Below are 26,409 nucleotides of genomic sequence, written 5' to 3'. Positions count from 1 at the left end.
CAGACTTGTTACTTACTTGTTCAGATGACAATATATGGTGAAAATGCCTCAGGCTAGAATCTGAAAAGACCTCGGCTAGAATCTGTGATTGCGAAGTACATTAAATAGCCACACATAGCCTACTCCTCAAAACATTAGATTCATCACCCACGCAAGGAAGATAATTCCGCAAACCGCTGCAATTGCAGGTTTTAAAACAGAGATGGCGACAAAGAGAAAAAACTTACGGACTGAAGGCTAAAAATGTTGTTATTTATTTATTTACTTTTCTGGTGTTATGAAAACATTTTCATACCAAAAGTTTTAATGTTGCTTGATGTCCAACAGTTCTGAGTAGTTTATTATTATGAAATTAAACAAATTGTTAAACAAATTTAACCATTAGAGAACATTATTTGTAAATTCTTATTACTATTTAACAATAAATAAAAATAAATAAATAAAAAATACAACTTTAGTCACCTGAAGTTTTGCAATAAATACATAATAATCAATCAAGGAACGTGCACCCTGCAACGTTCTGGGAGCGTTATGGTTGCAAAAAATAAAAAATAAAATAAAACCTAAAAAGAATGTTCCTAGAACGTTATTATTTAGTTCCCAAAAAATAACCAAACGGGAATCAAATATTAACGTTACGGGTAAGTTCTGTGTTTGCTGGGTTAGAGTTATTCTACATTATGTTGTTTTGGTCCTTGCACATTTTGTTTGACTTTGTTTTATTATTTAATGTTCATCTTTAATGGTCTCTCTGCCTTGTATTACAAATTTGCAATAACCATAATACAATAAATATATTAAATTAATTATTTTAATTATTTTAAATTAATTTTTTGTTTTTTTATTTTTGACTTTGAGGACAAAAAAATGCCTGCTCAAATATCTACTCAAACAGTTAATGAAATGATTTATAATTCAATTTCCTGCTTGTGATATTGTGATGAAACAACTAACTTGACTCGTAACTGCAAGTTTAATTTTTTCCCACTATTTTAAGACAAATATGCTGGGACATTAAAGTTTACAGCATAACATAAATGGCTTTGGTATTCAGCTGAGATATTTTCATTCACTCTAAAATAGAAATGAAAAAATGTTGCAAGTTGCAACCCCAAATCAAACCACAGCCACTCGTTGACGACGTGCTCAGGTTTGACCACTAGAGGCGCTGCTCGTTTCCAGCGCGCCTTTGCAGGGCGGGACTTAGCACGGAAGCAGCCAATGAGCGTCCAGAGATCGCCGCAGTCCCCTAGCTGTCTGTGGAGAGCCGACCTTTCAGGGCGCTGTGCGTCTGTTTGACGCTGACACGTACCTCACTCTCACGCGTAGAAGTCTACCGATGTGTCGGTTGTGAAAGTATTTCGGTCGGTTTAAGACTGACAAGCATTTTGTAACCTTTAGCGCACACTGGTTTCAAAACCTGCAACATGGAGCCCGGAGCGAGTGACGCGACAGCAGGTAAATACTGTATTACTACAGTAAAAGTGGCATAAAGAGATTGTATGGATATAATACTACCGAACGACGTTGCATACTTGGACATTAGCTTTAGTATGCATTTGATTATTTAAGGTTTACACATCGTTTGATTAATTAAGTGCAGTAATAGTTGAAATGCAAATAGATGTTATTTGATTTGTTTAGGTTGAGTCGAAAACAATGCACGCATTGTTTTGTAGTATACTATGAAGTGTACTAATAAGAAACTGTATTGCCCAGCGGTTTATGCAGTTTTATTCAGGCAACTTTGTATCAGATGTGTCTCCTAAAATGCATTCAGCTAAGAAAATAGACACAAATGCTAACATAAAAGTTTAAAGTTGTAAAATGTATGTGGATAGTATATCTCAAATGATTTGATCTAAAAGCAACATAATGAGAATTTTATTTTTAATTTGAGTTCTTATTGAAATCTCTGTCATTGAAAACTTTGGTAAACTTGAGCACAATGTGGAAATTCACAATGTGAATTTCTCACTTCCACAGGTACTCCATACGTTGAACCTACCAAAGTGAAGAAAAAGAGCAGTAAGGAGAACAAACAGGAAGCCTTGGCCCTGTTGGAGCAGACCAGCACTATGAAGCGTCTCTTTGGCTTTGAGAAGGAAGACATCTCCTCATGGCATCGTCTGGTGTGTCTCCTCAATCGGCCCACTGACCCGGCCTCATTGGGCATTTTCCGTTTCTTATTCGGTGAGTACTCATTTATGCATAGCATATGAAATTTTACAGCATCCATAATTCTGAATTGTGGTTCGGGTGTTAATGTGTGATGTTTTCTCAGGTATGCTGATGGCACTGGACATCACCCAGGAGCGAGGCCTGAGTCATCTGGACTACAAGTATTTAGATGGGGCACCAGTGTGCCGCTTCCCCCTCTTCAACTTCCTGAAGCCCCTTCCCATGGACTGGATGTTCTTTGTGTATTTTGTGATGTTCCTTGGTGAGTTCCTCAAAAAAAGTCTCTATGAAATACAACATTGACTGCCATTTATTCCTAAATGGCTTTGTTCCTGGAAGTATTTTTGCACATTCATGTTCTCCATAGGCATTTCTAAAAATGTAGTTCAGAGTTTTTATCTTTGAACCAAAAAACATCCAGCTCCTGGAGATAAATAACTTTAATGTATTTTATGATTAAACCAATCATCACAATGCAAATGTCATAAATCAAATCAAAGCAATGATATAACGTAAAAATACTTTTTTATATTTAAAAAATAAGATTATATATTTATATTGTTATTTATGTCATTTTTTAAAAAGTTTTATATTATTACATTTTTTTTATTTAATATTTTATGTAGAGATTCACAATATATTGGCTCTTGGACAATATTAAGAGTTTTTTTGTTTGTTTTGTATTTATTTCTGTCAGATAATATTTAATTGTAAATGCCTCTTTTTATATCTAGATTAGTTTTTTCATCATTAAACACTTATAGTTGATCTTTAAAAAACATAATTTAAAAAAGTAGAACTTAAAAAAAAAAAAATTTCAATAACCCTGTTAAATGTAATCGGTAGCAAAACTCAAAATATGTCAATTTTTTATTCTGTACAATAATGTTTTGATGCATAAATTCACTTATTGCATTTAAAATTATTTATTTTAGTTTAGTGTTTTATTTTTCATTAATTTTGATGAAATTCTATACTATTTTAATTTTGGCCATTTATTAGTTATCAGCCATAACATGGCTTATTAGCATCGGCCAGAATATAGAAAATTAGTAAATTTATTTTTACTTTGAGAACCTAATTGCATCGATCTAAGCATATGTTCTTTGTCTCCTTACTGCGTTCACGAGACTGATCATCTTGTGTGTGTTTTGCAGGGGCTGTTGGTATCATGCTCGGCTGTTTTTATCGCCTTGCCTGTCTTATGTTTATATCCAGCTACTGGTACGTTTTCTTCCTGGACAAAACAACCTGGAACAATCACTCTTATCTGTACGGACTCATCGGCTTCCAGCTCACGCTCATGGACGCCAACAGATACTGGTAAACTTCCTGTAGAGTATTTGGACACTCACACTTAAAGGGTTAGTTCACCCAAAAATGAAAAAAAAAAACAAGTCTCCTCTTGGCTTATATCGAAATCCTCCGACATTCTTCTTTACAAATCCTCGTTTTGTACTTCTAATTCATGACCGTTGTTTTGTTTGATCTCTCCCCTGCGCTTCCGCGTTCGTCACTTCTGAGCGGCGCATGCGCAAATCCGACCTCATACGTCATCCGCCCGGAGCTGCCTCCGTGTACAACAATGAGCGCAAGCTAGATTAAAGTGATTATTACGTTTTGAATATGGATATTTTTCTTACAAAAACGCATCGATTCGCTACAGAAGGCCTTTGTTCACCCCCTGGAGCCGTGTGAGACACTTTTTTTTTTTTTTATGGATGGGCACTTTTTGTTTAACTTCTTTTGGACTGATGCATGCAACACCCGCTGAGTGCCATGAAACTGCTTGAAAGATCAAAGACAATTTTTAATATAACTCCGACTGGATTCATCTGAAAGAAGAAAGTCATATACACCTAGTATGACTTGAGGGTGAGTAATTTATGGGCTAATTTTCATTTTTGGGTGAACTAACCCTTTAAATATATGCAACAAATATATTTGACACCTTGTCATAACGCAGGTCATTAGATGGACTTCGAAACCCCAGGAAGAGGAACGCTCATGTACCGCTCTGGAACTACACTGTGCTGAGAACTCAGGTCAGCTAGTGAATCTCGAATTGCCCAGAAATATCAACCCTGTGTTGTAGGAGATTATCTACATTGGTACAATTATGATGAGACATTGAATGCGCATTGCCTTTGACAGATCTTCATAGTGTACTTCATCGCTGGAGTCAAGAAACTGGATGCTGATTGGGTGGAAGGATACTCAATGAAGTACTTGGCGCACCATTGGTTATTTGACCCTTTCAAGTGAGTATATTGGCCTCCAACAACTTCTGCCCAAGTATAACACATTGTATTTATGGATCAGCATCATGCTTGTTGTTATTTCTCCTTTGCTGTTTCAGACTGATCTTGCCTGTTGAATTGATCAATCTGATGGTGGTCCATGGTGGAGGTCTGATCTTAGACCTCACAGCTGGCTATCTGCTCTTCTTTGATGCCACACGTCCTGTCGCCTTCTTCTTTGTCAGCTATTTCCACTGCATGAATTCCCAGCTCTTTAGCATTGGTAAAAATGTCTCTCAAAACTAGTTCACCCAAAAGATTTGCGATTTATGAAGACTTCATTATCTTTATTTTTATCCTCAGGAATGTTTTCGTACACCATGTTGGCCACAAGCCCTCTCTTCTGCTACCCTGACTGGCCCAGACGCTTTTTCGGCCGTTTCCCAGAGTTCCTCCAGCCCATACTGCCCTTCGTCTCTCCTGCCCTGATTCCCAGCTCCTCCTGCGTCTACCCAAAACCACCCAGTGGGTCGGGAGAACAGCAAGAAGAGGCTCACGCTGCTCCCAAACCCACCACTCCGAGACTCAAGCACAAGTTTAGAGCCATCTTCACCATCCTTTACATCATGGAGCAGTTCTTCTTGCCGTACTCGCACTTCCTCACGCAGGTGATTTAAAACTATGTTACACTGTTTGAGTGCAGTTTGATCTAGAACGTTCAGTCGATCAGAGGATACAGCGCTTTCACAATCAATGTAAACACAGATAGTGAACCAAAGCAAACATCTGCACAAACCTTTGGAAGAGGAATCGCAGGCCTTGCTGGGAAGAGATTTGTTGAATATGTGTAGAAAGGCAAGCTAAGACAGACATCACTATGGGTAGAGATTTGAACAAATTTATCAGCCTAAGAAATAAACGCAGGCATGCAAATGATCCTGCACTGTAGGCATGAATTAATGAATCCTGCAGACATGAATGATACCTCAGATTGTGAATTTTGTTACGCACTATTGCTGTTACAGTTTTATTTATACTAGCACACTTACGATTATGTTATACAATAACATTCATAAAAAAAATCTTATTGTCTTGCATTGAAGGTGGGACCTGAGCCATATCTAGTGAATGTCATAGAGACAGGCTTATTTGATTTGGGCTAGACACCATCACCCTGGCAACACAATCTTTTGTATTTATTTCTGTTCAGTTTAATTTAATAATAATAAATTAACTTAATAATTAAAATTATAAATAATTCTAAATAATTTGAACTTAATTTATTTACATTATTTAATTATTAATCATTATTTAACTTAATGTAACTTTTTTTTATTATTATTATCATTTAATCTTTAATTGTTATGTACCTTAGTAACAATTATTATTATTATTTTCTATTAATTTAATTCAATAATATTTACATAATTTAACTTGTATTTTATTTATTATCATTCATTATTTAACTTAATGTAACCATTTTTATTTTTATTATAATTATTTAATTTTATTAATCATTATTTAACTTGGTATCAGTGTAACATTATTATTATTATTATTATTATTTTCTATTCATTTTTTAATTTAATAAAAACATAATTTAACTTATTTTATCTATCATTATTATTTAATTATTAATCCATTATTCAACTTAGTAACAATGTAACATTTTATTATTAATATTAATATTCAGAATATAAGAATTTCAAATGTTAAAAATGGAATCTCTTGTCTATACAGGGCTATAATAACTGGACAAACGGACTGTATGGCTACTCATGGGACATGATGGTTCACGCTCGCTCACATCAGCATGTTAAGATCACCTACAGAGACGGAGTAACTGGGGAGACGGGATATCTGAACCCTGGCGTGAGTCACTTGATAAACACAAACATTTTCAGGTTAAATACTGATTAAGCTTTATTGGTAATAATTTTGACATACCTCAGTTTATGAAAAATTGTATGTCCATAGTTTAATGTTTCTTTAACTTGCAGTAGAAGCATATGGGAAAAAGTTATTCTAAATTAATTTTTCATGATAAATCAACAATGTACTACAGATGCTGTCAATAGAGCTTAACTTGTTTTGGCCCACAATATTCCTTATTTTAGCACTACACCGACTGAAACTCATTGAAATTGTACCACTACATTATAATGCTCTTTTAAATATGCTTATATTCTTTTTCAATGTGGTGCAGGTTTTCACTCAGAGCCGGAGATGGAAAGACCATGGAGACATGTTGAAGCAGTATGCCACCTGCCTCAGTGAAAATCTGCCACGCTTCAATATCTCAGACCCAGAGATCTACTTTGACATTTGGGTGTCCATTAACGACCGCTTCCAACAGAGGTTAGTAATGCTTCTACTGTTCAGTTTACATTGCTAGATGTTCCTTGATTCATACAAAATGATAATCCAAGACTTTATTAATGGTAAAAATATGTCTCCCTTTCTGTTCTGCAGGATATTTGACCCACGTGTTGACCTCGTAAAGGCTGATTGGTCACCGTTCCGACCCAATTCATGGCTCATGCCGCTGCTCGTTGACCTCTCACCGTGGAGGACTAAATTTGAGGAGATTGAAGGGTCTTTAGACAATCAGACTGAGGTGGTCTTCATCGCTGACTTCCCAGGTATATGTCTGTGTTTATATATCGATATATCTAATTTAACCACACAGATGCTCAGTTATTACTGCTGTTGTTGCATTCACAGGCCTTTATCTTGAAAACTTTGTGAGTGAGGATCTTGGAAACACCAGCGTTCAAGTCCTGGAGGGTCTGGTGAATGTTGAAATAGTGGACGAGAAGAAGAACTATAGTTTACAACCTGGTGAAAAGATGCAGGTACAATTATTCGTTCCTCTTTAATGAACTCTTGATTCATTCTGCTGTAACATTTTCAATTCTTACTAGTATTAATGCTGTGTCTATATTGAATTGATGTGACAAAATGTCATTATTGTGTATTAAGATTCCAGCTGGTGCGTACCATAAGGTGTACACTGTGTCTGAAGGGCCTTCGTGTTACATGTACATCTATGTAAATACTACTGAAGCGGAGCTGCAGAGGAACTTCACAAAGCTTTCTGAACTTCAGGAGAAAGTGCGCAATGGAACAGGTAGGGTTTTTTAATCCAAATTCAGATTTAATTTAGATTAAGTCAGCGTAAAAACCTTTTAGACACGCCACAAAACAAATGGCAACAAGAGCCCATAGCATCTTTATTTAAAATATGAACGGAGCTTTGCTTGTGAATATACAGTACTTGTCTAGTTCAAACTCTTCCTGGCTTTTGTAGTGAAACATCCTTGAACATCGATGCGAGTAAAAGAAGCCACATTATGTTTTGTGTGGAGCTCCCCTGTAACAACTTGTTGCTGTTTGTAGAAACCGAACCTCTGCCTCCTGAGCTGCAGCCGCTCATCACCGGTCTCGACGACCAGGACTCGGACCACAGCGTGATCGACCCTGTAGTCCGACTCTTCCTGAAACGACAGAAGCGCATGCAGGAGGTCAAAAAGAGACGAGAAGCTTCTATGGTCGAAAGATTCCAGAGATTTGCCTCAAAGAAATACTACTCGATTAGACGAGGGTATGTTGAGGTGTTAACTCAGATAGTACATGTATACACAGTCATGACAGTACAAGTGAACAGTGTTATTTTGGTTTATCTTTTGAGGTTCCTGATGACAGCCATCGCATTGCGTAACCTGGCCGTGGGTTTGCCACCGCTAGAGCAACTGACAAGAGAAGTGGCCTACGCCAACATGAAGGAGCCCGAGACCGAGACCAATCAGGATGAGCGTCTTAAAGATGAGGTGGGCCACGGAGAGCTGTGAGAACAGACACTGTTACTGAGCTGCTGGGTGATCCCGCAGCAAATCAACAAATGCTTTAATAGGTCAGTATTTTTGGAGCATTCCACCTTTGTGAAAAAAAAAAAAACAGTTTATTGTTTACAGTTTGGTCATTTTTTTCCCTTTTTTATTATTTACTGAAACCCAAAAATGAAAATCGGTCATCTTTTACACTCCCTCATGTTGTTCTAAACCTGTACGACTGTTGGATTTGAAGATTTTATACTGTAGTGTTTTATATTGTAGTCGTAAAGACTATTTTATGGTACTTGTTTCTGTTCTTAATTGAACGTCCATTGTATGGAAAAAAGCAGTGGGAACATTCTTTAAAATTTCTACTTTTGTGTTCCACCAATGTCATACAGCTTTGGAACAACATGAAGGTAAAATGAGGATTTATATTTCAAATGTAGAATTTTTGGGTGAACCATTCCTTTAACTATGGAAGCTTATTTCTCCCACAGAATAAAAAAAGTAATTGTGACCGTATTCTCACTATTCAGACTTATTTGAGAGTTGCAAATGTATAACTCACAATTCTGACCTTTTTCCCCCCTAGAATTCTGCATGTCTAAATATTCAGTAAAAAAAAACAATTGCTCATAAATGCGAAAATAAATGTAAAATAAAAAGTCTGTGGAAGAAATAAGCTGCCATTCTTGAGTCGTATTTTTTCTTTCCCGTGGTTACTGAAATTTTAGTAAAAACACTAAATTTACTTGGTTCTCTTCATTATTTGAGAGTAGAGTATTTGCTAGTGTAAAAGCTATTAATTTACTGTCATTTTGTTCAGTATTAAAACACTAAACAATGTTTAATTGTGATTATGTTTGAAGCCTACCTTTTTTTTTTTTTTTTTATGAAACCAAAGCGTTTATCCTACAATTCACCCTTTAGTGCTTAAGGTATCCTGCCATGTATTGTCTCATTACAGGATTTATGCATACTTTAAATCAAATGCAGTTAGAAACAATTTTCAAATCATCTTTCAATTGGACAAATCCTGGCTGTAAAATGTGCCAAACATGGACAGGTACCGAATTGTCTTTAATGCATAAGTTTCATTATGCAAAATACTGCGTTATTAAATGCCTGGGTTTTATGCAACAGAAACCTTCTCACAGCTTTTACATGCACACTATGATTTTGGGATTATGAAAGCAGGAAAGCTGTTCAGATGGGATTTGTCTGCATGTGTCCATTTTTGAATAAACAAAGTGCAACACTACCGCAACGTGTCATTATAATGCGATTGAAAGGTGACAAAGTATGTAATTAGTGAATAAATGTGATGTTTTATTGCTGTCAGGTTTAAAATGATATCTAGTTACAACTGATCTTTTCACCCTTGTTAAAGTGCACGAGTCACAATAAAACACACACATAATGGAATGGCACATTGTCCATACGCAGAATTAAGATCTAGAACTGCTTGAAATGGTACAAAATAAATCCTGTTTCAGTTTGACCATCAGCTTTATAACATTTAGACAGGCTAAACTTCTCAAACTGCATTATCATCTCCATTACTACTTCCAACAGTAGTGAAAAACTAGTGTTCATGCACTCTTACTACACAGTGAAGTTCCTAAAAATATTAGACTAATATTAGTCCAGACTAAACTGCATTTTCAAAGAAGAGAATCCACTGAAAATGGTTTACGTAGCTGCAGGTTAATAATGGAGAACGCCAAGTTGTGTACTTTTAACAACAGCTCTTTTTCACAGTTTTGGGCTGTAACATGATACAAGACATTTAGACTGGCTTTACACCGGTTTGGTTCATTCAGTACTTCCCTTTTTGCTAATTATAAGCCAAGGCTGGTAATCGATAATTGCCACATCAAAAACAAAGAAACACAATAACGTTCATACAATAATTCGGTACATAATGAAAAGGTTCAAGGCTCTTCCAACAATTTCCTTATTTCATAAGTCACCTCACTTGGAGAAACACAGTCAGTGGATCAGACGTCCTCCTGACCTCATATATGACACGAGGAGAGATGTGCAAATACAGTATATGCGGAGGTACTTCTGATATTAAATGAGACCTTGATTTGTAGGGTTGGGTACCGTTCACATTTTAACCTGTACGGTACCGGTATCAGTACCTGAATTTCGGTGCCAGTACCCAACGTTACCTTTTTTCGGTACTTTACTCTCTGTGTAATTACAAAAACATTTATTAAGGCATTAAACGTTTATTTTAAATCAAATGAAAATTAAACCCTTTTATTTTTTGGCAAACAAACTGAGGTTTACTGTTGAAATTATTACATGGAAGAAAAATTGTGAATATTCCTTTAAAACATTTTTTAATAGGCTAATAATTGTATTATTTTTTTCTACAATTAAGTGATTAATCTGGTTGTAATATTTATTTTTATCTTTAATTGTTTTATTTTAATTTGATAGAAAATGGAATATTTAAAGATGTACATTATACTGTACAAAAGTAATACAAGAGTAATATATTTCTGTTACATGTTAAACCTCGTTGGAGATTCTTAGTCCTCCTTTCCGTTCTTTCAATCGCTTTACGTATACGTCGACTTTCCATTTCCATTATTGTGAAACCCGCGAGACACAACAAACACACAGCTCCGATCACAGCGTCCTCCATCCTCCTGTTGTTAATGTTGTTCTTCTTTGTTGAACGCCGCGCACAAATGACGACGCTGTCGATCGGCTTACGTCTCTTCTTAGTACACACTCTCGGTGCGAATGCAACCCTTTAAATGGTACTGGGAAATAGTTCCCGCAAAATCGTCCCAGTACTTTAGTACTGTACATTTAGTTCTGGAACTAAAGCGGTGCGAAATGCGTATGCGCCCAGATGCGTTCTCAGGTACCGAAATTTGGCACCGATTGATTTAACATGAATCGGTACTCGATAGTACCGACGCAATTCGGTCGGTACCCTTAAAAGTACAGAGTTCGGTACCCAACCCTATTGATTTGACAGTCGATATGAATGGTTACTTTGTGTAAAACTAAAATCTCAATTCATGCAAATACAGAACACAAAAACCAACCAGAATCTCATGGAGTGCTGATGCCAAACTACAGTCTTTTTACAGGCTGTAATGAGTGAGTCTGTTAAACTGGTGCTGCGTGATTTAGTGTTGGTAATACGAATCCCTTTTTATCCGAGAACTTGATGTGACGTCGTCCATAGTGCTGAGATCTACCTCGGCTGGAAGTCTGGGTAAAATATTCCACGTATCACACCTTCAATAACCATATTAGAAAACGTATCTGCAAACAATTGAGAAACAAATGTATTTGTAAAACAATACATGTGCACATGCAGAGTTTATAACAGGATTTTGTTTTTGCAGCATGTCTTTTGGTAAAATACTACTTATTACAACAAGACAAGAAACTTTTATTACACAAAAACAAATGAGCAGTAATTAGACTGATTGAAGTTCTCAGCTCAGTTCAATTCAGATATAATAACATGTGATTCAGTGAGCGAATGAGTCATGCGAGTCAGTTCAGCGAGGATGGGAGTTGTGTGACTGATTCATACGAATAATTCCTGTGTTTAAGTTAGCTTGATTTACAAATATATATATTTTTTGTTCATTTTAAATTTGGCTAAAGAAATGAATACTTAAATTGTGCAAGGATGCATTAAATTGAACATTAAAATATACATTAAAAATTAAATGCTGTTCTTTTGAAAAAAATAAAATCATGGTTTACGAAACAGCATGACTAAACACTGATAATAAAAAGAAAAAAGTGTTTTTATCAGATGAATCTTATTAGAATGATTTCTGAAGGATCATGTGACACTGAAGACTGGAGTAATGATGCTGAAAATTCAGCTTTTCCATCACAGGAATAAATTACATTTTAATATATATTCAAATAGAAAACAGTCATTTTAAACTAATAATATTTCACAATATTACTGGTTTTACTGTATTTATCAGATAAATGCAGCCTTGTTGAACATAAAATACTTTTTTTTCAAAAAACTTCTAAACTGCAGAATATATGTGACCCTGGAGCACAAAACCAGTCTTAAGTCGCTGGGGTATATTTGTAGCAACAGCCAAAAATACATTGTATGGGTCAAAAATTATCGATTTTTCTTTTATGCCAAAAATTATTGGCACCCTCAGATTCCAGATTTTAAAATAGTTATATCTCAGCCAAATATTGTCCTATCTTAACAAACCATACATCAATGGAAAGTTTATTTATTCAGCTTTCATATGATGTATAAATGTCAATTTCTAAAAACTTACCCTTATGACTGGTTTTGTGGTCCAGGGTCACATATGTATATTAATCTATAAGTAACACTCATTATAAACACAAACACACATATGCACATTTGTGTTTGTTTTATTGTTAGTTCATGATGCTTAATGCATTAGGTATTGTGAACTATATTTAGCATCCATATTCATTTTTAGATCTGTGTAGCAAAACTATTGTTTTCTTCAAAAATACTTGTATTTATCAGTCACCCATGAACAGGAGTGAAGAAAACATGAATGCATATGAATTCTTCTCCACCTTAAAAAAAAATCAAAGGAAAGAAAAGAAATATAAAGGACAGTCATGTACCGTTGGTGGTAGGCAGCAGATAGGGATCCCTCAGGAAGAGAAGTGCTGGTTGATGTGTCAGTTTACTGCAGGGTTTGGAGAGGAAAGGTCAGAGAGAGAACACAATGACTCACAAACTAGTTGAGTTTCTGATGACAGTGATAAAACACAAAGCTGACTGTGACATTTATCACGCAATAACTTCTCAAAAACGCTTTTATAAGAGCACTTGACATCAAAATGGCTCTGAAATGGTTTGGTTTTTACAGAAAACCCTGTTGATGTGCAGTGCTTCTTTCAGATGTAATACTGTAATAAGCAGCCAACATACCTTGATTCCTCTGATTCAGTTTCAAATGACCTAAACAGAAAAAGAATCACTTTAACACACACGTACACTGTACAATGATCTTTTTGGAATTACTACATTGAAATGTCTTTGTTTGTACAAAAGTCTGCTTTCTAAGGCCTTTACTTCAGACAAAATGACACACTATATAAAGCCGTACCCACAACTCTCAGTTTTCGGCAGTGACGGGAAATGGCGGATATTGAGGAAATCCAAGAATATCTTTGGAAGAACCTCATTTTCCATGATTATAGTCTACACTCCCACACAAAGAAAATCAAATGGTTATTCCAGAAAACAGGAAAGCACTGTTTTTCATCATGTGATTTCATTTGTTGAGCATCAATTCGGTCAATACCTGGAGGTAGAGCTCGAGTCCTTGTCTCCTCTGCTCAAGAACCTTCGGCACCCAGTTCCTCACATGCTTCGAAGGGATTTCTGGAGGTTTAATGATCTTTTTAAGCTAGAAAGAATAGATGATAGGGGAAAAACCTGTTACAAACTGGCCCGAAGCTGTCTCAAGAGTTTACACACAAGGGCAGACACGTTCTTTCCAAAAAGAATTTCCAAAAACTGTAAATTGCGTAAATGTCTGCTTCATCTGACACTGACTTCAGATACCCACTTTCCTCAATGTACACAATCATATATGATGTACTGTAGCAGCACACAATAAACAGTCAACAACAGTATTCTTTCTGAGCACATACAGTAAACACAGAGTAAAAAATGAATACAGCCGTGCTGATTTTAAGCTGAAAACTTGCAATCAACACACTGTTGCTCACATTCCAGAATTCCTCTGTGAAATATAAACAGTAATTATGTATATTAGCACTCCTTTGGAATGACCCTGGGGCCACTGTGAGAATGGTTCAGGACAAAAACGATTAGTTAATGCATTTAATGTCTTTAGTTTTATGAATTAACAATGAACAAACATCTTTATAGCATATAATTTAGGCTATAATTTAGAAAGAATATATATATAATTTATGCTAAAGTTAATTTATACATACATTAAAATAATAAATAGAGATAAATATTAAATATAGCAATTGGAAACTGAAGTAATGGCAGATCTTTTATTCCATATTGTGACATGTTTTGTATATCTAATAATAAGGAATACGGAAGTACATTTTAGAATCTTTAGTCAAATTTATCCTATAAATTCCTCCATTTCTAAATATTGTGCCATTGATAAGACATGCTGTTTCTGCAGGGTATTAGAAGAAACACCTGACTGTTTATTCTTTAATTGTAACATGAACGTGAATTAAGTTCTTTAATTACATCCCTCAAGACTTACACATCTTTAAGAGAGTTTATTTAAAGATGTGTCGACATTTTGATATTATGCTTTTCTCCTATGCAGATTTTTGTTTTAATGTGTTTTTTTCCTATGTAATTCTTTGATATTTGAGGTATGATTGTGATTTCCCTGTTCATTTATGTGATTTTATGTTCTGCAAATAAAAACGTATATATTTTTTATTTATTTATTAAATATATAAAAATGCAAGTCAGTTTATTTTAACTGAATGAATCATTCAAAAGTAAGATAAATAAAATGCAAACAGAAAACATATGGGGTGAATTTGCATTTCATGCAAACTATAAATACACAGATGCTCATTATTAATACAATTTTGTTACTGATACATTAACTAATGTTAATGCATTAAAATATACAAAAAACATTAATTGTATTTATGCATTTAGTATACGTTTTTATCCAAAGCAACTTATAACTGAGTTATAACATAAGATTAATAAATGCTTTGAGTACTGTTTATAAATAGTTCATATTAGCTGTTAATATATATAACCTTCTCATAAAGTGTCACCGGAAAGCTTTCTGACACATACAAATGTGTGTGACTAAAAATAAAATGTCTGTGGTTGAGCCCTAGATACTCACTCTAGATTTACCAGAAAACGCATTATACCATAATAACCAATGTATGCATGCTTACCATTTTATGTAGAGCGTGAAATTCACTGTATCGTTTCTCGACAGTATGCTGTCTACCACACATGAGCACCTCGATCTTAAAAACCTGGTGAGAAAAAGTGCGCTTCCATTATTTCTTTTACATATAATGCGGCGAACGGGAATGGCTCTTGTGTATCACAACGAATTCACTTTAAATATATACTATATCAAAACCCAGACATCATTTAGGGCATCATATGCGGGGTTGGAGAGTTACAATCCAGTTCAAACGCGCCTCAACATGCTCTAAGTAGTCAGTTCACTAGGTTTTGAGACACTGCCAAAACGTCTACGCCTTAAAAAAAAAAGTATCGTTATTGACTGAGGTGAAGCGTAATGTTTGCTGTCGTACATTTGAATGAAAGCGTGTTTACGCCCGCTGGCTCGATCTGATAACAGAGTTTGAACTCACCGTGTAGCCCTTCTCAACGTTACTGCCCTCCGACCGAAAAGACGGGATTGACACTTCTATTGGATGCATGATCCGGCAAGATATATCCGTTATTATGTGGAACAATAGGTGAAATAACTCTACGAGATTTTTGGCTGGTCCTGCACTGTAATTTTAATGGTTGTCAAGTTCACTGGGCGCCTGACATGGGAAGAATTGAAAATATTCCACGCGCTTCTTCTCCATCGCACGCAGGAGTCTGCAGATGCAATGCTGCCACCCGTGCTTCTGACAGGGAAATGCATCATCAGCCCGGCACCCAAAAAATAAACATTTGCTGGAAATTTAGTCACCCTCAGGCCTGCCAAGATGTAGATGAGTTTGTTTGTTAATCAGAACAGATTTGGAGAAATTTAGCATTACATGACTTGCTCACCAATGGATCCTCTGCAGTGAATGGGTGCCGTCAGAATGAGAGTCCAAACAGCTGATAAAAACATCACAATAATCCACAAGTAAACTACACAACGCCAGTCCATTAATTAACGTCTCATGAAGCTAAAAGTTGCGCGTTTGTAAGAAACAAACCCACCATTAATACATTTTTAACTTCAAACTGTTGCTTCTGGCCAAAATAGGAGTGAAACTGCAGAGGATCATTGGTGAGCAACTGATATTATGCTAAATTTCTCCAAATCTGTTCCCATTAAGAAACAAATTCATCTACATCTTAGAGGGTATTAGGGTGATGCATTTTCAGAACTATTCCTTTAAATGAGTAAAGACTGCTGCTGTTCATGCTATAATAAATGGGGTTTCAAGTTATCTGATTGCAGTTTCAATAACTCATATAATTTTTGTAATTTAAAAAAAAAAAAAAAACTTGTTTTATATATAAATTGTAAAATCAGCCAAGTTACCAATAAAGATACCCGATTAATGATCAAAAAGACCTCAACTGTATCCTAATTTAGTCAAAAATATTTTTGTTGTTGTTTCAGTTATTTAAAGGGGTCATATGATGCGATTTAAATTTTTCCTTTCTCTTTGGTGTGTTACAAGCTCTTGGTGACTAAGCGGAGTCCAGCCCGGGGTCATCACATGTGGTTGCCGCAAGCCCTCTGGACGCTCCTTCATCGAATCCGCCGCCCGTGCCATTCTCAAGCCCGCCGGCCGCCGCTCACTCAAGCCCGCCGTCATTACACCAAATACACCAAATAATGTTCTTTTTAGCAACATCATATGACCCCTTTAATCTCATGTTATTAGTAAATCTATATATACTGTACATTTGATTTAATTTTAATTGTTACTTATTGTTTATTACTTTTAGAAAATACTTTAGAAATCACACAAAACTGTAAAAAAACAACAACAGCACATATAATATTTACTTTGAGCAAACATTTTCTGAAATTGTAGCAAGATTTATGGATTTAATTATCACAATGTGAGAGTGGCAAGTTAAAATACAAGACAAAGTCATTTAATGAGGCTGAGTGTGAAGTTATTTATTCAAGTAATTTTCATTTCATATATAAAACATGTTGCAGTAATGAGCATCTGTATATAAATATCTACTTAGAATACACAACTAAAGCATCGCTCTAGCACACTAAAGCATGTTTTAGGTAAAAACCCCAGTGTGGATCAATATCTGAAGGTTTAATGTTTATCATTTATCAGTCTGAGAGAATGATGCTGAATGATTTGGGGAATGTGTGGTATCTCTGCAAACTGTGGTGGTTTCTGGCAGTATAAGCACCATTTTATCTAAATTTCTATAGGAGGAATCCAGCACAATATGATCCTGGACTCTATGTTTTTCTTTTTTCTTTTTTGCTTAGTAATTTCATAGCAAAAAACAACAACAAATAAACTGAATAATGCAATTCACTGTAAAACTGGACTTATGCCTCAGGCTTCTATATTCTGTGGCATTGTCAACATTAAAATGCCCTGCTGATTATTGGCTCTCACAAACAGGAAAGTGGCCCATGATCGGCGTCCATTCATCTGTTCACTTTGTCGCAGGTTTTTATCATCAAACTTCTTTTCTGATGATCTTTCCTTATTCCTTAGGATCCTTTAGTAGATTCTCAATAACTGAAATAAATATAGCATATTAATGTCTTTAGTTTAACTAGTCAATCGAAACATAATGTATACAATATGAAATAAAGGAAGTATAGCCTACTCACTGTGAAATATGACATCCTGAAACATAAACGTAGTTTCCGGTGTAACGTACATCACAGCGCACATTATTGTTACTGTAGTCCGACTCTGGCACCTGGTAACTGGGATTTATACTAACCTAAACCAGAAAAAGACAAACAGGCTGAAAGTCAGGAACATGATATTGGAAATTGTTTGAATGCAATAATAAATGATTTGATTAAGGCCATAAACCTTGAGAATGTAGTTTCCAGGTTTCACATCAGTAATATCTATCCACTGGCAGTCGATGTCGGCATTGTAAGTGTCGTAACACCCTGGAGTCAGGCCCTGGAAATACAACATTAGCATACTTTTAGCACATACACATGTAAAATAGTTACGGTACCCTGAAGTACAATGTCAAAACTAAGGTATAAGCATCATGCAGCATCATGGTATTTTTTCAAGTAACATATTATACCATCACTGGACCATAGTAAGTATAGGGTCAGACATGTTTCATTAAGGTCACTTTTTTCTTGCAGTATCTCTGATTAATAATGACCGATTCGTACGTATTTTACGAGGTGGCTAATTCGACCTCTTTTGTACATTTTCTGTGAGGGGTAGGTTTAGGGGTGGTCATTCATATGAATTCCTATGAATATGCCACCTCGTAAAATATAGGCCACGATATTTCACAAAACATATTAATTCATACGAGCCAGGTTGTACAGTTTAGCCACCTCGTAAAATATTTACAAATTGCCATGAGATTGGGTTGAATAATTACATATTTTTATTCCATGTTTGTCAAGAATTTATTTTCGACAAACATGGTGATCCCAGAATTCATTGTAAATCCATCCAAGATGGTGGACACTGCAGGAGAAATATTAATTAAATATGTAATATCATTCAATATAGATTTTTTTTTTTGATTATTTTTTTGAGTAGTACCCTTACAAAAATTAACTATGATTATACTACAGATAAAACCAAAAAACATGGTTACTTAAATGGTGGTAACCACAAATTAATCATGGTTTTGCTACACTAACCATAGTTTAACCATGGTATTTATAGGAAACTAAAAATTTATAGTAAATTAGGGTGACCATACGTGCCATTTTCCCAAGACGCGTCCTGGCCAGGATTTCTATATTGCCTAAAATATCTAGGTTTTGGCTTTGTTTGCGTGTGCAGACCGATCGGTGTATGACATCAAAGTACCATACAGACGGTTATGCTTTCGAAACGCTCTCGAGGTACTTTGATGTCAAACACTGATCGGTCTGAGCCGCACTGCTTTTAAGTCGAACACACCTAATATGTACGCGTAATTGCATCGCTTTGACCGTAGATCCCACCTTCTCACACGCCATGATTGGTCCATTATGTACAATGCTTGCATGTTATTGGTCAAACTACTTTCGATCATTACCTTCAGCAAGCATGAAAACAGGAAAACAAAGCCAAAACAAATCCTGGCCAGGACGCGTCCTGGGAAAATGGCACGTATGGTCACCCTATAGTAAATTTATAGTATAACTGTGGTTATACAAATGGTAGTCAATATGCTAAAAAAAAAACATGGTTACCACACTTTTACTATAACCATCCAAGATGGTGGACACTGCAGGAGAAATATTAATTAAATATGTAATATCATTCAATATAGATTTTTTTTTTTGATTATTTTTTTGAGTAGTACCCTTACAAAAATTAACTATGATTATACTACAGATAAAACCAAAAAACATGGTTACTTAAATGGTGGTAACCACAAATTAATCATGGTTTTGCTACACTAACCATAGTTTAACCATGGTATTTATAGGAAACTAAAAATTTATAGTAAAAATTTATAGTATAACTGTGGTTATACAAATGGTAGTCAATATGCTAAAAAAAAAACATGGTTACCACACTTTTACTATAATAAAACCATGGTTAATTTATGTAACGCATGTTGTTAGCTTAGCAACATGCTAACTTCAGAATCTTCAGAAATCCATTGTGAATTGAGTCTTCTGTCTTTCAGTGAGTCAGTGAGTCTTTCAATAAGAAGCACTATAGTTATAATGTACAAAGTTTCAAATCTGTCACTTGAGGTTTCATTTTAGTAGTTTAATGTATTTCTTATGTTTAGGCCTACTGGAGTAGTGTTGGTAGCTTAGCAACATGCTAACCTCAAAGGCTTTAGAAATCCATTGTGAATTGAGTCTTCTTTGTGTTTTTTATCAAAGGCACTATTTTGCAATACAATGTTTCAAATCGGTCACAGGTTTAATTTCAGTTATGTCGTTTTGGAACAGAGTCATAGAAGCACATAAATAATAAATGAGAGTGACCTGAGTGTGGGAGGTGCAGGCGTATCGTCGGTAGTAGCCGTAGTCACAGGACGTGTCCTCCAGACAGAAACTGGCCTTGTGTCCCTCTGCTACTCTTCTCTGTGAACTGGATTCCAGCAGGTCATAATGACTGAACTCGTCCATGCTGTGGTAGTGCCTAGAAACAGCAAAGTAAATCAGATTATCATCATGCATCACTTCCAACTGGTGCATTTCAAATTTTGCCTGCCTCTGCAGAATCGCATTTCTAGGTGGGTTAGTTAATAGGATTTAGAATGCCTGCCATTCATTTTCAACGCTGTAATCCGATTGATGAACTTCCTAAACACTGGGACATATATCAGATCTTCAGGAAGAAAAGAATATAATGCAGAGTCTTTCCAAAAGTACTCCATGGCCGATGTGAGCAGGAATTTACACCACGCAAACCTCTGCTTATTTCAGCTCAAATAGTCTCAATGGAGACAGTCAAATCGTTAAAGGGACACTTCAACCAATTTTTCATGCAGTTTTTTCCATGCAATTACAATGAATGGCGAATTTTGAGCTTTAGAAATGTAACAAAAGTACCATAAAAGCATTTTATATAATTTGTGTGCTACATTTCAAGTCTTCTAAGGCCAAACAAGAAACAGACTGAAATTTGATCTTCCCCTTAAGCTGTTAATTTGAGAATCACTGCTGCCAGAGTTGAGTTGAACGAGAGCCGTCTGACTTGTCTAGAAATAATGCATATTTGTGAACAATCTTTCAGATTGTTTCTGTGAAATGGATTATTTAGAACTGATTCATTGAATCATCAAGATCCAACTCAAAAGAACAATTCATTCACAAATCAGACATTGCTACACAAATGGCTTTAAGAGATCACTTTTGAAGCTTAAAAGCTCCGGTGTATATTGATTGTAATTATATGGGGAAAAGCGACCAGTACATTCTTCAAAAATTCTCCTTTTATGTTCTACAGAATAAAGAAAGTCATACAGGTTTGGAATGAGTAAATGATTCAAAAAAGTATTTTCTGGATGAAATATTCCTTTAAACCAAGTGGAAAAACCGCAGCATAGCCAAAAATCACTTCATATTATCTTAATGGACGATTCAGTAGCCCCAGCTTTAAAAAAAACATGCAGTCTAAATAATAAATAACAACCAGAAAAGTTCATATTATGACACGTCAAATAAATGCAGGTCAGCACACAGACCTTACGCCTCATTTATGCGTAAGACCTAAAGTCATTGTATACACTGGAGCTTCTCCAAATGTATGCCGTAGTCGGTGGTGAGACACGGCTTACTTCAGGACGAAACTATGCAGTGAGCCATTACTGAGTCAACTGAAGTATAAGAAGCAATAGTGGGCCTCTTCTAAGTGTTTTCATTTAGACAAGAACACAGACCTTTTTTCCCTGTAAAAACAGCACCACCAGCACTAGATTCAGATATCAGTCAGATACAACACTCAAACCATGATATAGCTCCACAATCTTACTTTTGCCCAAGGAATTCAGTTCATTGCATCATATCTGCTCCCTATAGAGTTCTCAAAAGTGGTCTGTGATGCATTACTAAACATGCAACTGCAGAAATGGTTGGACCTGTCAGATTCTGACTTACTGATGGCAGCTGTGCCATTCCCAGGAGTAGCGTGGCCTGCTGGGAAGGAAGTCGGAGGTTCCTTGGTTCTTGACTCGCTGCGGGAATCTCAGCAACATACGCGTGTCGTAGTCTCTCACGCTGGATCTGTATGCAGTGCTGCTCGACAAAAACAGCCCAACGGTTACAAAATATCAGACATTCCTTAAGTTTCTCATATTGTCCTAACAGCTTTCAGAATGTGTATCTTGGCCCCGTGGCCACATTTCAAGTGCACATGGAACAACTACAGATGCACGTTTCCAAAGAAACTACTGGACTATTTTCTGCGTGCCCCAGTAAATGTGTTTCGCAGTCATGCATGTGATCATTTTTCCATGTAAACAGCTTTATGTGAAATCTGTTTGTAGAGTTTCTAACTTCCCATCGTGGCAGGACTTTTCGTTTAATTCGTTCCCCTCTCACAGAGCTGGTTTGAGTTATAGGATGTTCCTACCACATGGGTTTTAAATAGGTTCTCATGACTCATCTGTTACACTTGGAGGAATGCGAGCTCGCTAACTCTCTCTAGGTGCAGCACTGCACCAAAAATCTTGATTACGTTCTTCTGTTTTATATCAGCAATAATACCTTGCCAAGCAGTTTTCCTCAGCGGCGCATCTGAGATTGTACATTGGAACTCTCTGCACATAGGCGGACGCTTGGATGTAGTATGGGTCTCCAACAAGATCAGGCAAACCTATGAAACACTGAAATGTTTTATCAAAAGATACAAGAAAATGTACAGAATTCAAATAAAAATACAAGATAATTATTTTAAAACAGCTTAAACTAGCCTGACCACCTGCCAAGTTCTCAAAACCCCTCGAAGAACCATCAGACCACCCTGACAAGCAAACCACCTTAGCCTGTTTTTTTTCTGCAAGGATGCCATTATTTTAACCCAAGTTTCAATTAAATTAAACACATGTAATTAAAATACAAGAGGATCCGATGGCGTCATGCTCTTTTTTTTTTTTTTTTAAACAGGTGCCGATTATTTTTAACACTTTTTTTTACTTTATATTTCTTCATATAGCTTGAATGGTATAGTTTCATAAATGGTGGACAGATTATGCATTTTGCGACTGGATGAGATTGACCAAAATGTAGACATTCGAACTTTTGATTTCTAACACAACATTGCAAATCATTTTTAATCCAGAGTAGCCTATTATGCAACGTAATAATCAAAGATCAAATTAATAGTATTTTTATTTGTTTATGTGGAAAGTTTCCCTATTATTTATTTATTTTGGGAAGTTGCCAAATCCACCAAAAATATAACGTATGAATAAGCATGATGCTAAAATTGCAGAAATAGTTATAAAACGGGTTGTCCGGGTCAGAAGACTTGTATGGGTTGTGAGGATCATCTCCAACCATCATTTCATCGTCCAGCGCGGGTCTGTCGGTGCCGTTGACTGGTGTTTGCAGCTGCTCCGTCTGATTCCTGCGCCCGCGTGATCCTCTGGCGCGCGCTCCACCTGATAACCAGCGCGCACCGATACCTGACTGCAAGCGCGCGGAGCGGCTCTGGGAGGCTCGCGAAGAAGAAGAAGAAGAAGAAGAAGAAGAAGAAGCAGCTGCTGATCCGTCGGTTCTCGTAGCCGCATCATCGTTGCGGACGATGGCTATCGGCCTGGCTTGCGTCTGCTCTTTGTTTCCGTCTCGTTTTAACGGTGGCTGATATTCCGAGCCTTGACTTAATATACTAAAGAGTTTGCCGTTGTGCTGCCATTGTATGGTTTGTCTGAGAGCTGCCGCTCCACTGTTGCCCTGACGCTGAGAAAGACCAGTTTGTACAATGCAACTTAATAAACACACATGCGCAAATGCGTAAATTAAGGTGTCAATTAAACTCGTACTCATTTTTTATGTTAAATTGGCTTCTCCAGTTCTTCCGCTTGCCGACGTTCCAGTAACTGAATTGGGGAAACAATAAAATTGGGCTAAGTTGTGCTCTTTCATAAAGCTTGCTTGTAAATAAAAAAAAAATAGCCTAATAAATTAAATTAAATCAAGTGAGACTTACATAACGGAAAGGTGAGATCTCAGTGTGACCTCCTATTGCTCTGCACTTGGACTAACTGATGCGCAAGTGAGAGGGAGGAGGAGCTGATTTTTTTAAAGTTTCTTGTTATACAAGCTCCGGTAACGGAAAAGCCCCGTTCTTATGAAACTGTAAAACGTGTTATTTAACATGTTCAAAAGAAATATGTAAAGAATTTGTAAAAAAAAAAAAAAAAAAGACTTAAAACTGCTTGTCATCGTGACCTACTTTACAACAGTGCAAAAATGTTTGTTGACATTTTCCTCAGTGCAATGCATTCCCATATGCATACACATAAATTAATAATAAATAAAAATAAAAAGGAAACTAGTATAAAATGCATGTGCCATGTATTCTAAAAAAAAAAAAAAACAAGTTTAACCATCAAATAAAACGTAGGCTACTAAACTGCTTTATTGTTCCTTGAATGCATATTTTAATCATTATTTTTCAAAATATTTATAAATAAATAAATAGAAAGAAACCAAACTTACAGTTTGTTACTTTTTTACATTTTTAAAAATGTTATATAAAAATCTTTATTTTTGTGTAAATATTCTTTTTATAATAAATACAGATATTAAAAAGTTTCAGATCATTGCGTTTTCTTCAAAATATTATTAACAAAACTAAAGATCTTGATGAAATGAATGAAAGATAATGGTTTTTGGATCAGCATTTCCCAACACGTTAAACTGTGACAAATCTGACTTTTGGATGAACCTTTAAGAGGCACTTCAAAAAAAAAACAAAAAAAAAACTTGGCAAAATGTCTCCATATATCAATGTTCTCATAGAATGAGGACTGCAAAGTAAGCAAAACTGATTTACACTACATTGTCTGTTCAGGAAGTTGTTGCTCATAAAACGAAATCCGTTTTTTATTTTCCTCCTATAACTTTCATTAAATCCTTTATTATTCTGTAGCTCTTTCTGAAAGCAAAGTCATGTGTGGGGCCTTCACAGCTTTACGAGGTGCTACATTAAACATCACATGTGCTTAGGAGCTCCATGTCTTGGAAACTGTTCTACATTCGTCACATGATGCACTGTTTATAACATTCAATCATAAACTCACCTGGGCCACCCAGACCTCCTTCCACTCTTTCCCTTAACTGTTACGTACTCTCATCTAATCAAACTACTGCCTTATACTTTCCCATGAGCGATGCATCCTATGGCTCGCAAAGAAACCATAATTGCTATTTAGAAAAACGTAATCAATGGTCTCCAAATTCTGTGTCTAGCCTCTTAAACCACTCATGTCCAGTGACAAACCGCAAGGACCAACATTGCACGACTAGATGGAGAGGTTTCCAAAGTCTTTTTTCCCTCTCTTTTCAGCGCACCAACAGAAAATATCCTTTAAATTGAAGGCTTCACTGAACGTGTGTCATAAATTACATGGATGATATTTCATTGTGGCCTTCGCTCTGAACCCATAGACTACATATTATCTTTGTCAATGTAAAATGAATCTCTTTTAGATGAGCCATTCTATTATTCATCATCCACGAGTGCAATGAAATTATGCAAACTCTGTTGCGGACACTAGAGGGCACATTTTCACTTAACAATATAGGATGGCATTCTTCTTTTCTTTGCAGACATACTAAAGGGTTGCTAATTGCAGCAAATTGAATTTATTTACAACTAAATTCACAACTTGCCTGAATAAATAAGCTTTCCATTGATGTATGGTTTGTTAGGATAGGACAATATTTGGCCGAGATACAACTATTTGAAAATCTGGAATCTGAGGGTGCAAAAAAAACAAAATACTGAGAAATCTGGAATCTGAGGGTGCAAAAAAAACAAAATACTGAGAAATCTGGAATCTGAGGGTGCAAAAAAAACAAAATACTGAGAAATCTGGAATCTGAGGGTGCAAAAAAAACAAAATACTGAGAAATCTGGAATCTGAGGGTGCAAAAAAAACAAAATACTGAGAAATCTGGAATCTGAGGGTGCAAAAAAAACAAAATACTGAGAAATCTGGAATCTGAGGGTGCAAAAAAAACAAAATACTGAGAAATCTGGAATCTGAGGGTGCAAAAAAAACAAAATACTGAGAAATCTGGAATCTGAGGGTGCAAAAAAAACAAAATACTGAGAAATCTGGAATCTGAGGGTGCAAAAAAAACAAAATACTGAGAAATCTGGAATCTGAGGGTGCAAAAAAAACAAAATACTGAGAAATCTGGAATCTGAGGGTGCAAAAAAAACAAAATACTGAGAAATCTGGAATCTGAGGGTGCAAAAAAAACAAAATACTGAGAAATCTGGAATCTGAGGGTGCAAAAAAAACAAAATACTGAGAAATCTGGAATCTGAGGGTGCAAAAAAAACAAAATACTGAGAAATCTGGAATCTGAGGGTGCAAAAAAAACAAAATACTGAGAAATCTGGAATCTGAGGGTGCAAAAAAAACAAAATACTGAGAAATCTGGAATCTGAGGGTGCAAAAAAAACAAAATACTGAGAAATCTGGAATCTGAGGGTGCAAAAAAATCAAAATACTGAGAAATATGGAATCTGAGGGTGCAAAAAAAAAAAAAATACTGAGAAATATGGAATCTGAGGGTGCAAAAAAATCAAAATACTGAGAT

At 35.8% G+C, this 26,409-nt stretch overlaps 4 protein-coding genes across 5 annotated transcripts; 1 reads left to right on the top strand and 3 right to left on the bottom strand.

Annotated features, from left to right (window-relative positions):
• Positions 1-1,252: 1,252 nt before the first annotated feature.
• Positions 1,253-8,428, top strand: LOC107744113 (vitamin K-dependent gamma-carboxylase-like). Its single transcript, XM_016557612.1, has 15 exons — positions 1,253-1,458; positions 1,987-2,193; positions 2,285-2,443; positions 3,339-3,504; positions 4,148-4,226; positions 4,336-4,442; positions 4,541-4,704; positions 4,785-5,089; positions 6,162-6,293; positions 6,628-6,779; positions 6,894-7,063; positions 7,146-7,276; positions 7,404-7,551; positions 7,821-8,025; positions 8,113-8,428. Exons 1-15 carry the CDS (start codon positions 1,428-1,430, stop codon positions 8,270-8,272), a joined length of 2,316 nt encoding a protein of 771 aa, XP_016413098.1. The 5' UTR covers positions 1,253-1,427; the 3' UTR covers positions 8,273-8,428.
• A 2,765-nt stretch (positions 8,429-11,193) lies between these two features.
• Positions 11,194-15,847, bottom strand: snx24 (sorting nexin 24). Of its 2 annotated transcripts, XM_016557614.1 has the most exons (7): positions 15,620-15,847; positions 15,188-15,271; positions 13,567-13,671; positions 13,369-13,463; positions 13,191-13,220; positions 12,881-12,945; positions 11,194-11,551 (listed from the first exon to the last, which is right to left on the bottom strand). In XM_016557614.1, exons 1-7 carry the CDS (start codon positions 15,686-15,688, stop codon positions 11,481-11,483), a joined length of 519 nt encoding a protein of 172 aa, XP_016413100.1. In that variant the 5' UTR covers positions 15,689-15,847; the 3' UTR covers positions 11,194-11,480. The 2 variants fall into 2 exon arrangements, with proteins under 2 accessions (XP_016413100.1, XP_016413101.1); XM_016557615.1 differs by lacking the exon at positions 15,188-15,271.
• A 1,236-nt stretch (positions 15,848-17,083) lies between these two features.
• LOC107744154 (protein-lysine 6-oxidase-like) lies at positions 17,084-22,782 on the bottom strand. The gene is made up of 7 exons (XM_016557661.1): positions 22,768-22,782; positions 22,339-22,457; positions 21,730-21,867; positions 20,113-20,269; positions 18,011-18,106; positions 17,800-17,915; positions 17,084-17,704 (listed from the first exon to the last, which is right to left on the bottom strand). The coding sequence occupies exons 1-7, from the start codon at positions 22,780-22,782 to the stop codon at positions 17,698-17,700; spliced, it is 648 nt and encodes a 215-aa protein (XP_016413147.1). The 3' UTR covers positions 17,084-17,697.
• A 207-nt stretch (positions 22,783-22,989) lies between these two features.
• On the bottom strand, positions 22,990-23,862 carry LOC107744153 (protein-lysine 6-oxidase-like). Its single transcript, XM_016557660.1, has 2 exons — positions 23,783-23,862; positions 22,990-23,672 (listed from the first exon to the last, which is right to left on the bottom strand). The coding sequence occupies exon 2, from the start codon at positions 23,617-23,619 to the stop codon at positions 22,990-22,992; it is 630 nt and encodes a 209-aa protein (XP_016413146.1). The 5' UTR covers positions 23,620-23,672; positions 23,783-23,862.
• Positions 23,863-26,409: the final 2,547 nt, after the last annotated feature.

Source organism: Sinocyclocheilus rhinocerous, unplaced genomic scaffold (genome assembly GCF_001515625.1).
Source record: "Sinocyclocheilus rhinocerous isolate Xijiao unplaced genomic scaffold, SAMN03320098_v1.1 scaffold287, whole genome shotgun sequence".
Taxonomy (NCBI): Eukaryota; Metazoa; Chordata; class Actinopteri; order Cypriniformes; family Cyprinidae; genus Sinocyclocheilus; species Sinocyclocheilus rhinocerous.
The sequence above is the reverse complement of the archived record's forward strand: the minus strand, read 5'-3'. Positions and strand labels throughout refer to the sequence as shown.

Bases quoted from the DNA above. Each gene is read 5' to 3' on its own strand.
- LOC107744113 (XM_016557612.1), top strand. From the start codon at position 1,428: ATGGAGCCCGGAGCGAGTGACGCGACAGCAG. The intron at 1,459-1,986 runs GTAAATACTGTA...TCACTTCCACAG, and splicing joins AGCGAGTGACGCGACAGCAG to GTACTCCATACGTTGAACCT. The intron at 7,552-7,820 runs GTAGGGTTTTTT...TGCTGTTTGTAG, and splicing joins GAAAGTGCGCAATGGAACAG to AAACCGAACCTCTGCCTCCT.
- LOC107744153 (XM_016557660.1), bottom strand. From the start codon at position 23,619: ATGAGTACGAGTTTAATTGACACCTTAATTTACGCATTTGCGCATGTG.
- LOC107744154 (XM_016557661.1), bottom strand. The intron at 21,868-22,338 runs GTATTATTGCTG...TTTGTCGAGCAG, and splicing joins GAGGAAAACTGCTTGGCAAG to CACTGCATACAGATCCAGCG. The intron at 20,270-21,729 runs GTAAGTCAGAAT...TGCTGTTTCTAG, and splicing joins GAATGGCACAGCTGCCATCA to GCACTACCACAGCATGGACG.
- snx24 (XM_016557614.1), bottom strand. From the start codon at position 15,688: ATGCATCCAATAGAAGTGTCAATCCCGTCTTTTCGGTCGGAGGGCAGT. The intron at 13,672-15,187 runs GTAAGCATGCAT...TATTCTTTCTAG, and splicing joins TTCACGCTCTACATAAAATG to CTTAAAAAGATCATTAAACC. The intron at 11,552-12,880 runs GTACATGACTGT...AATTGTTTGCAG, and splicing joins TCTGCTGCCTACCACCAACG to ATACGTTTTCTAATATGGTT.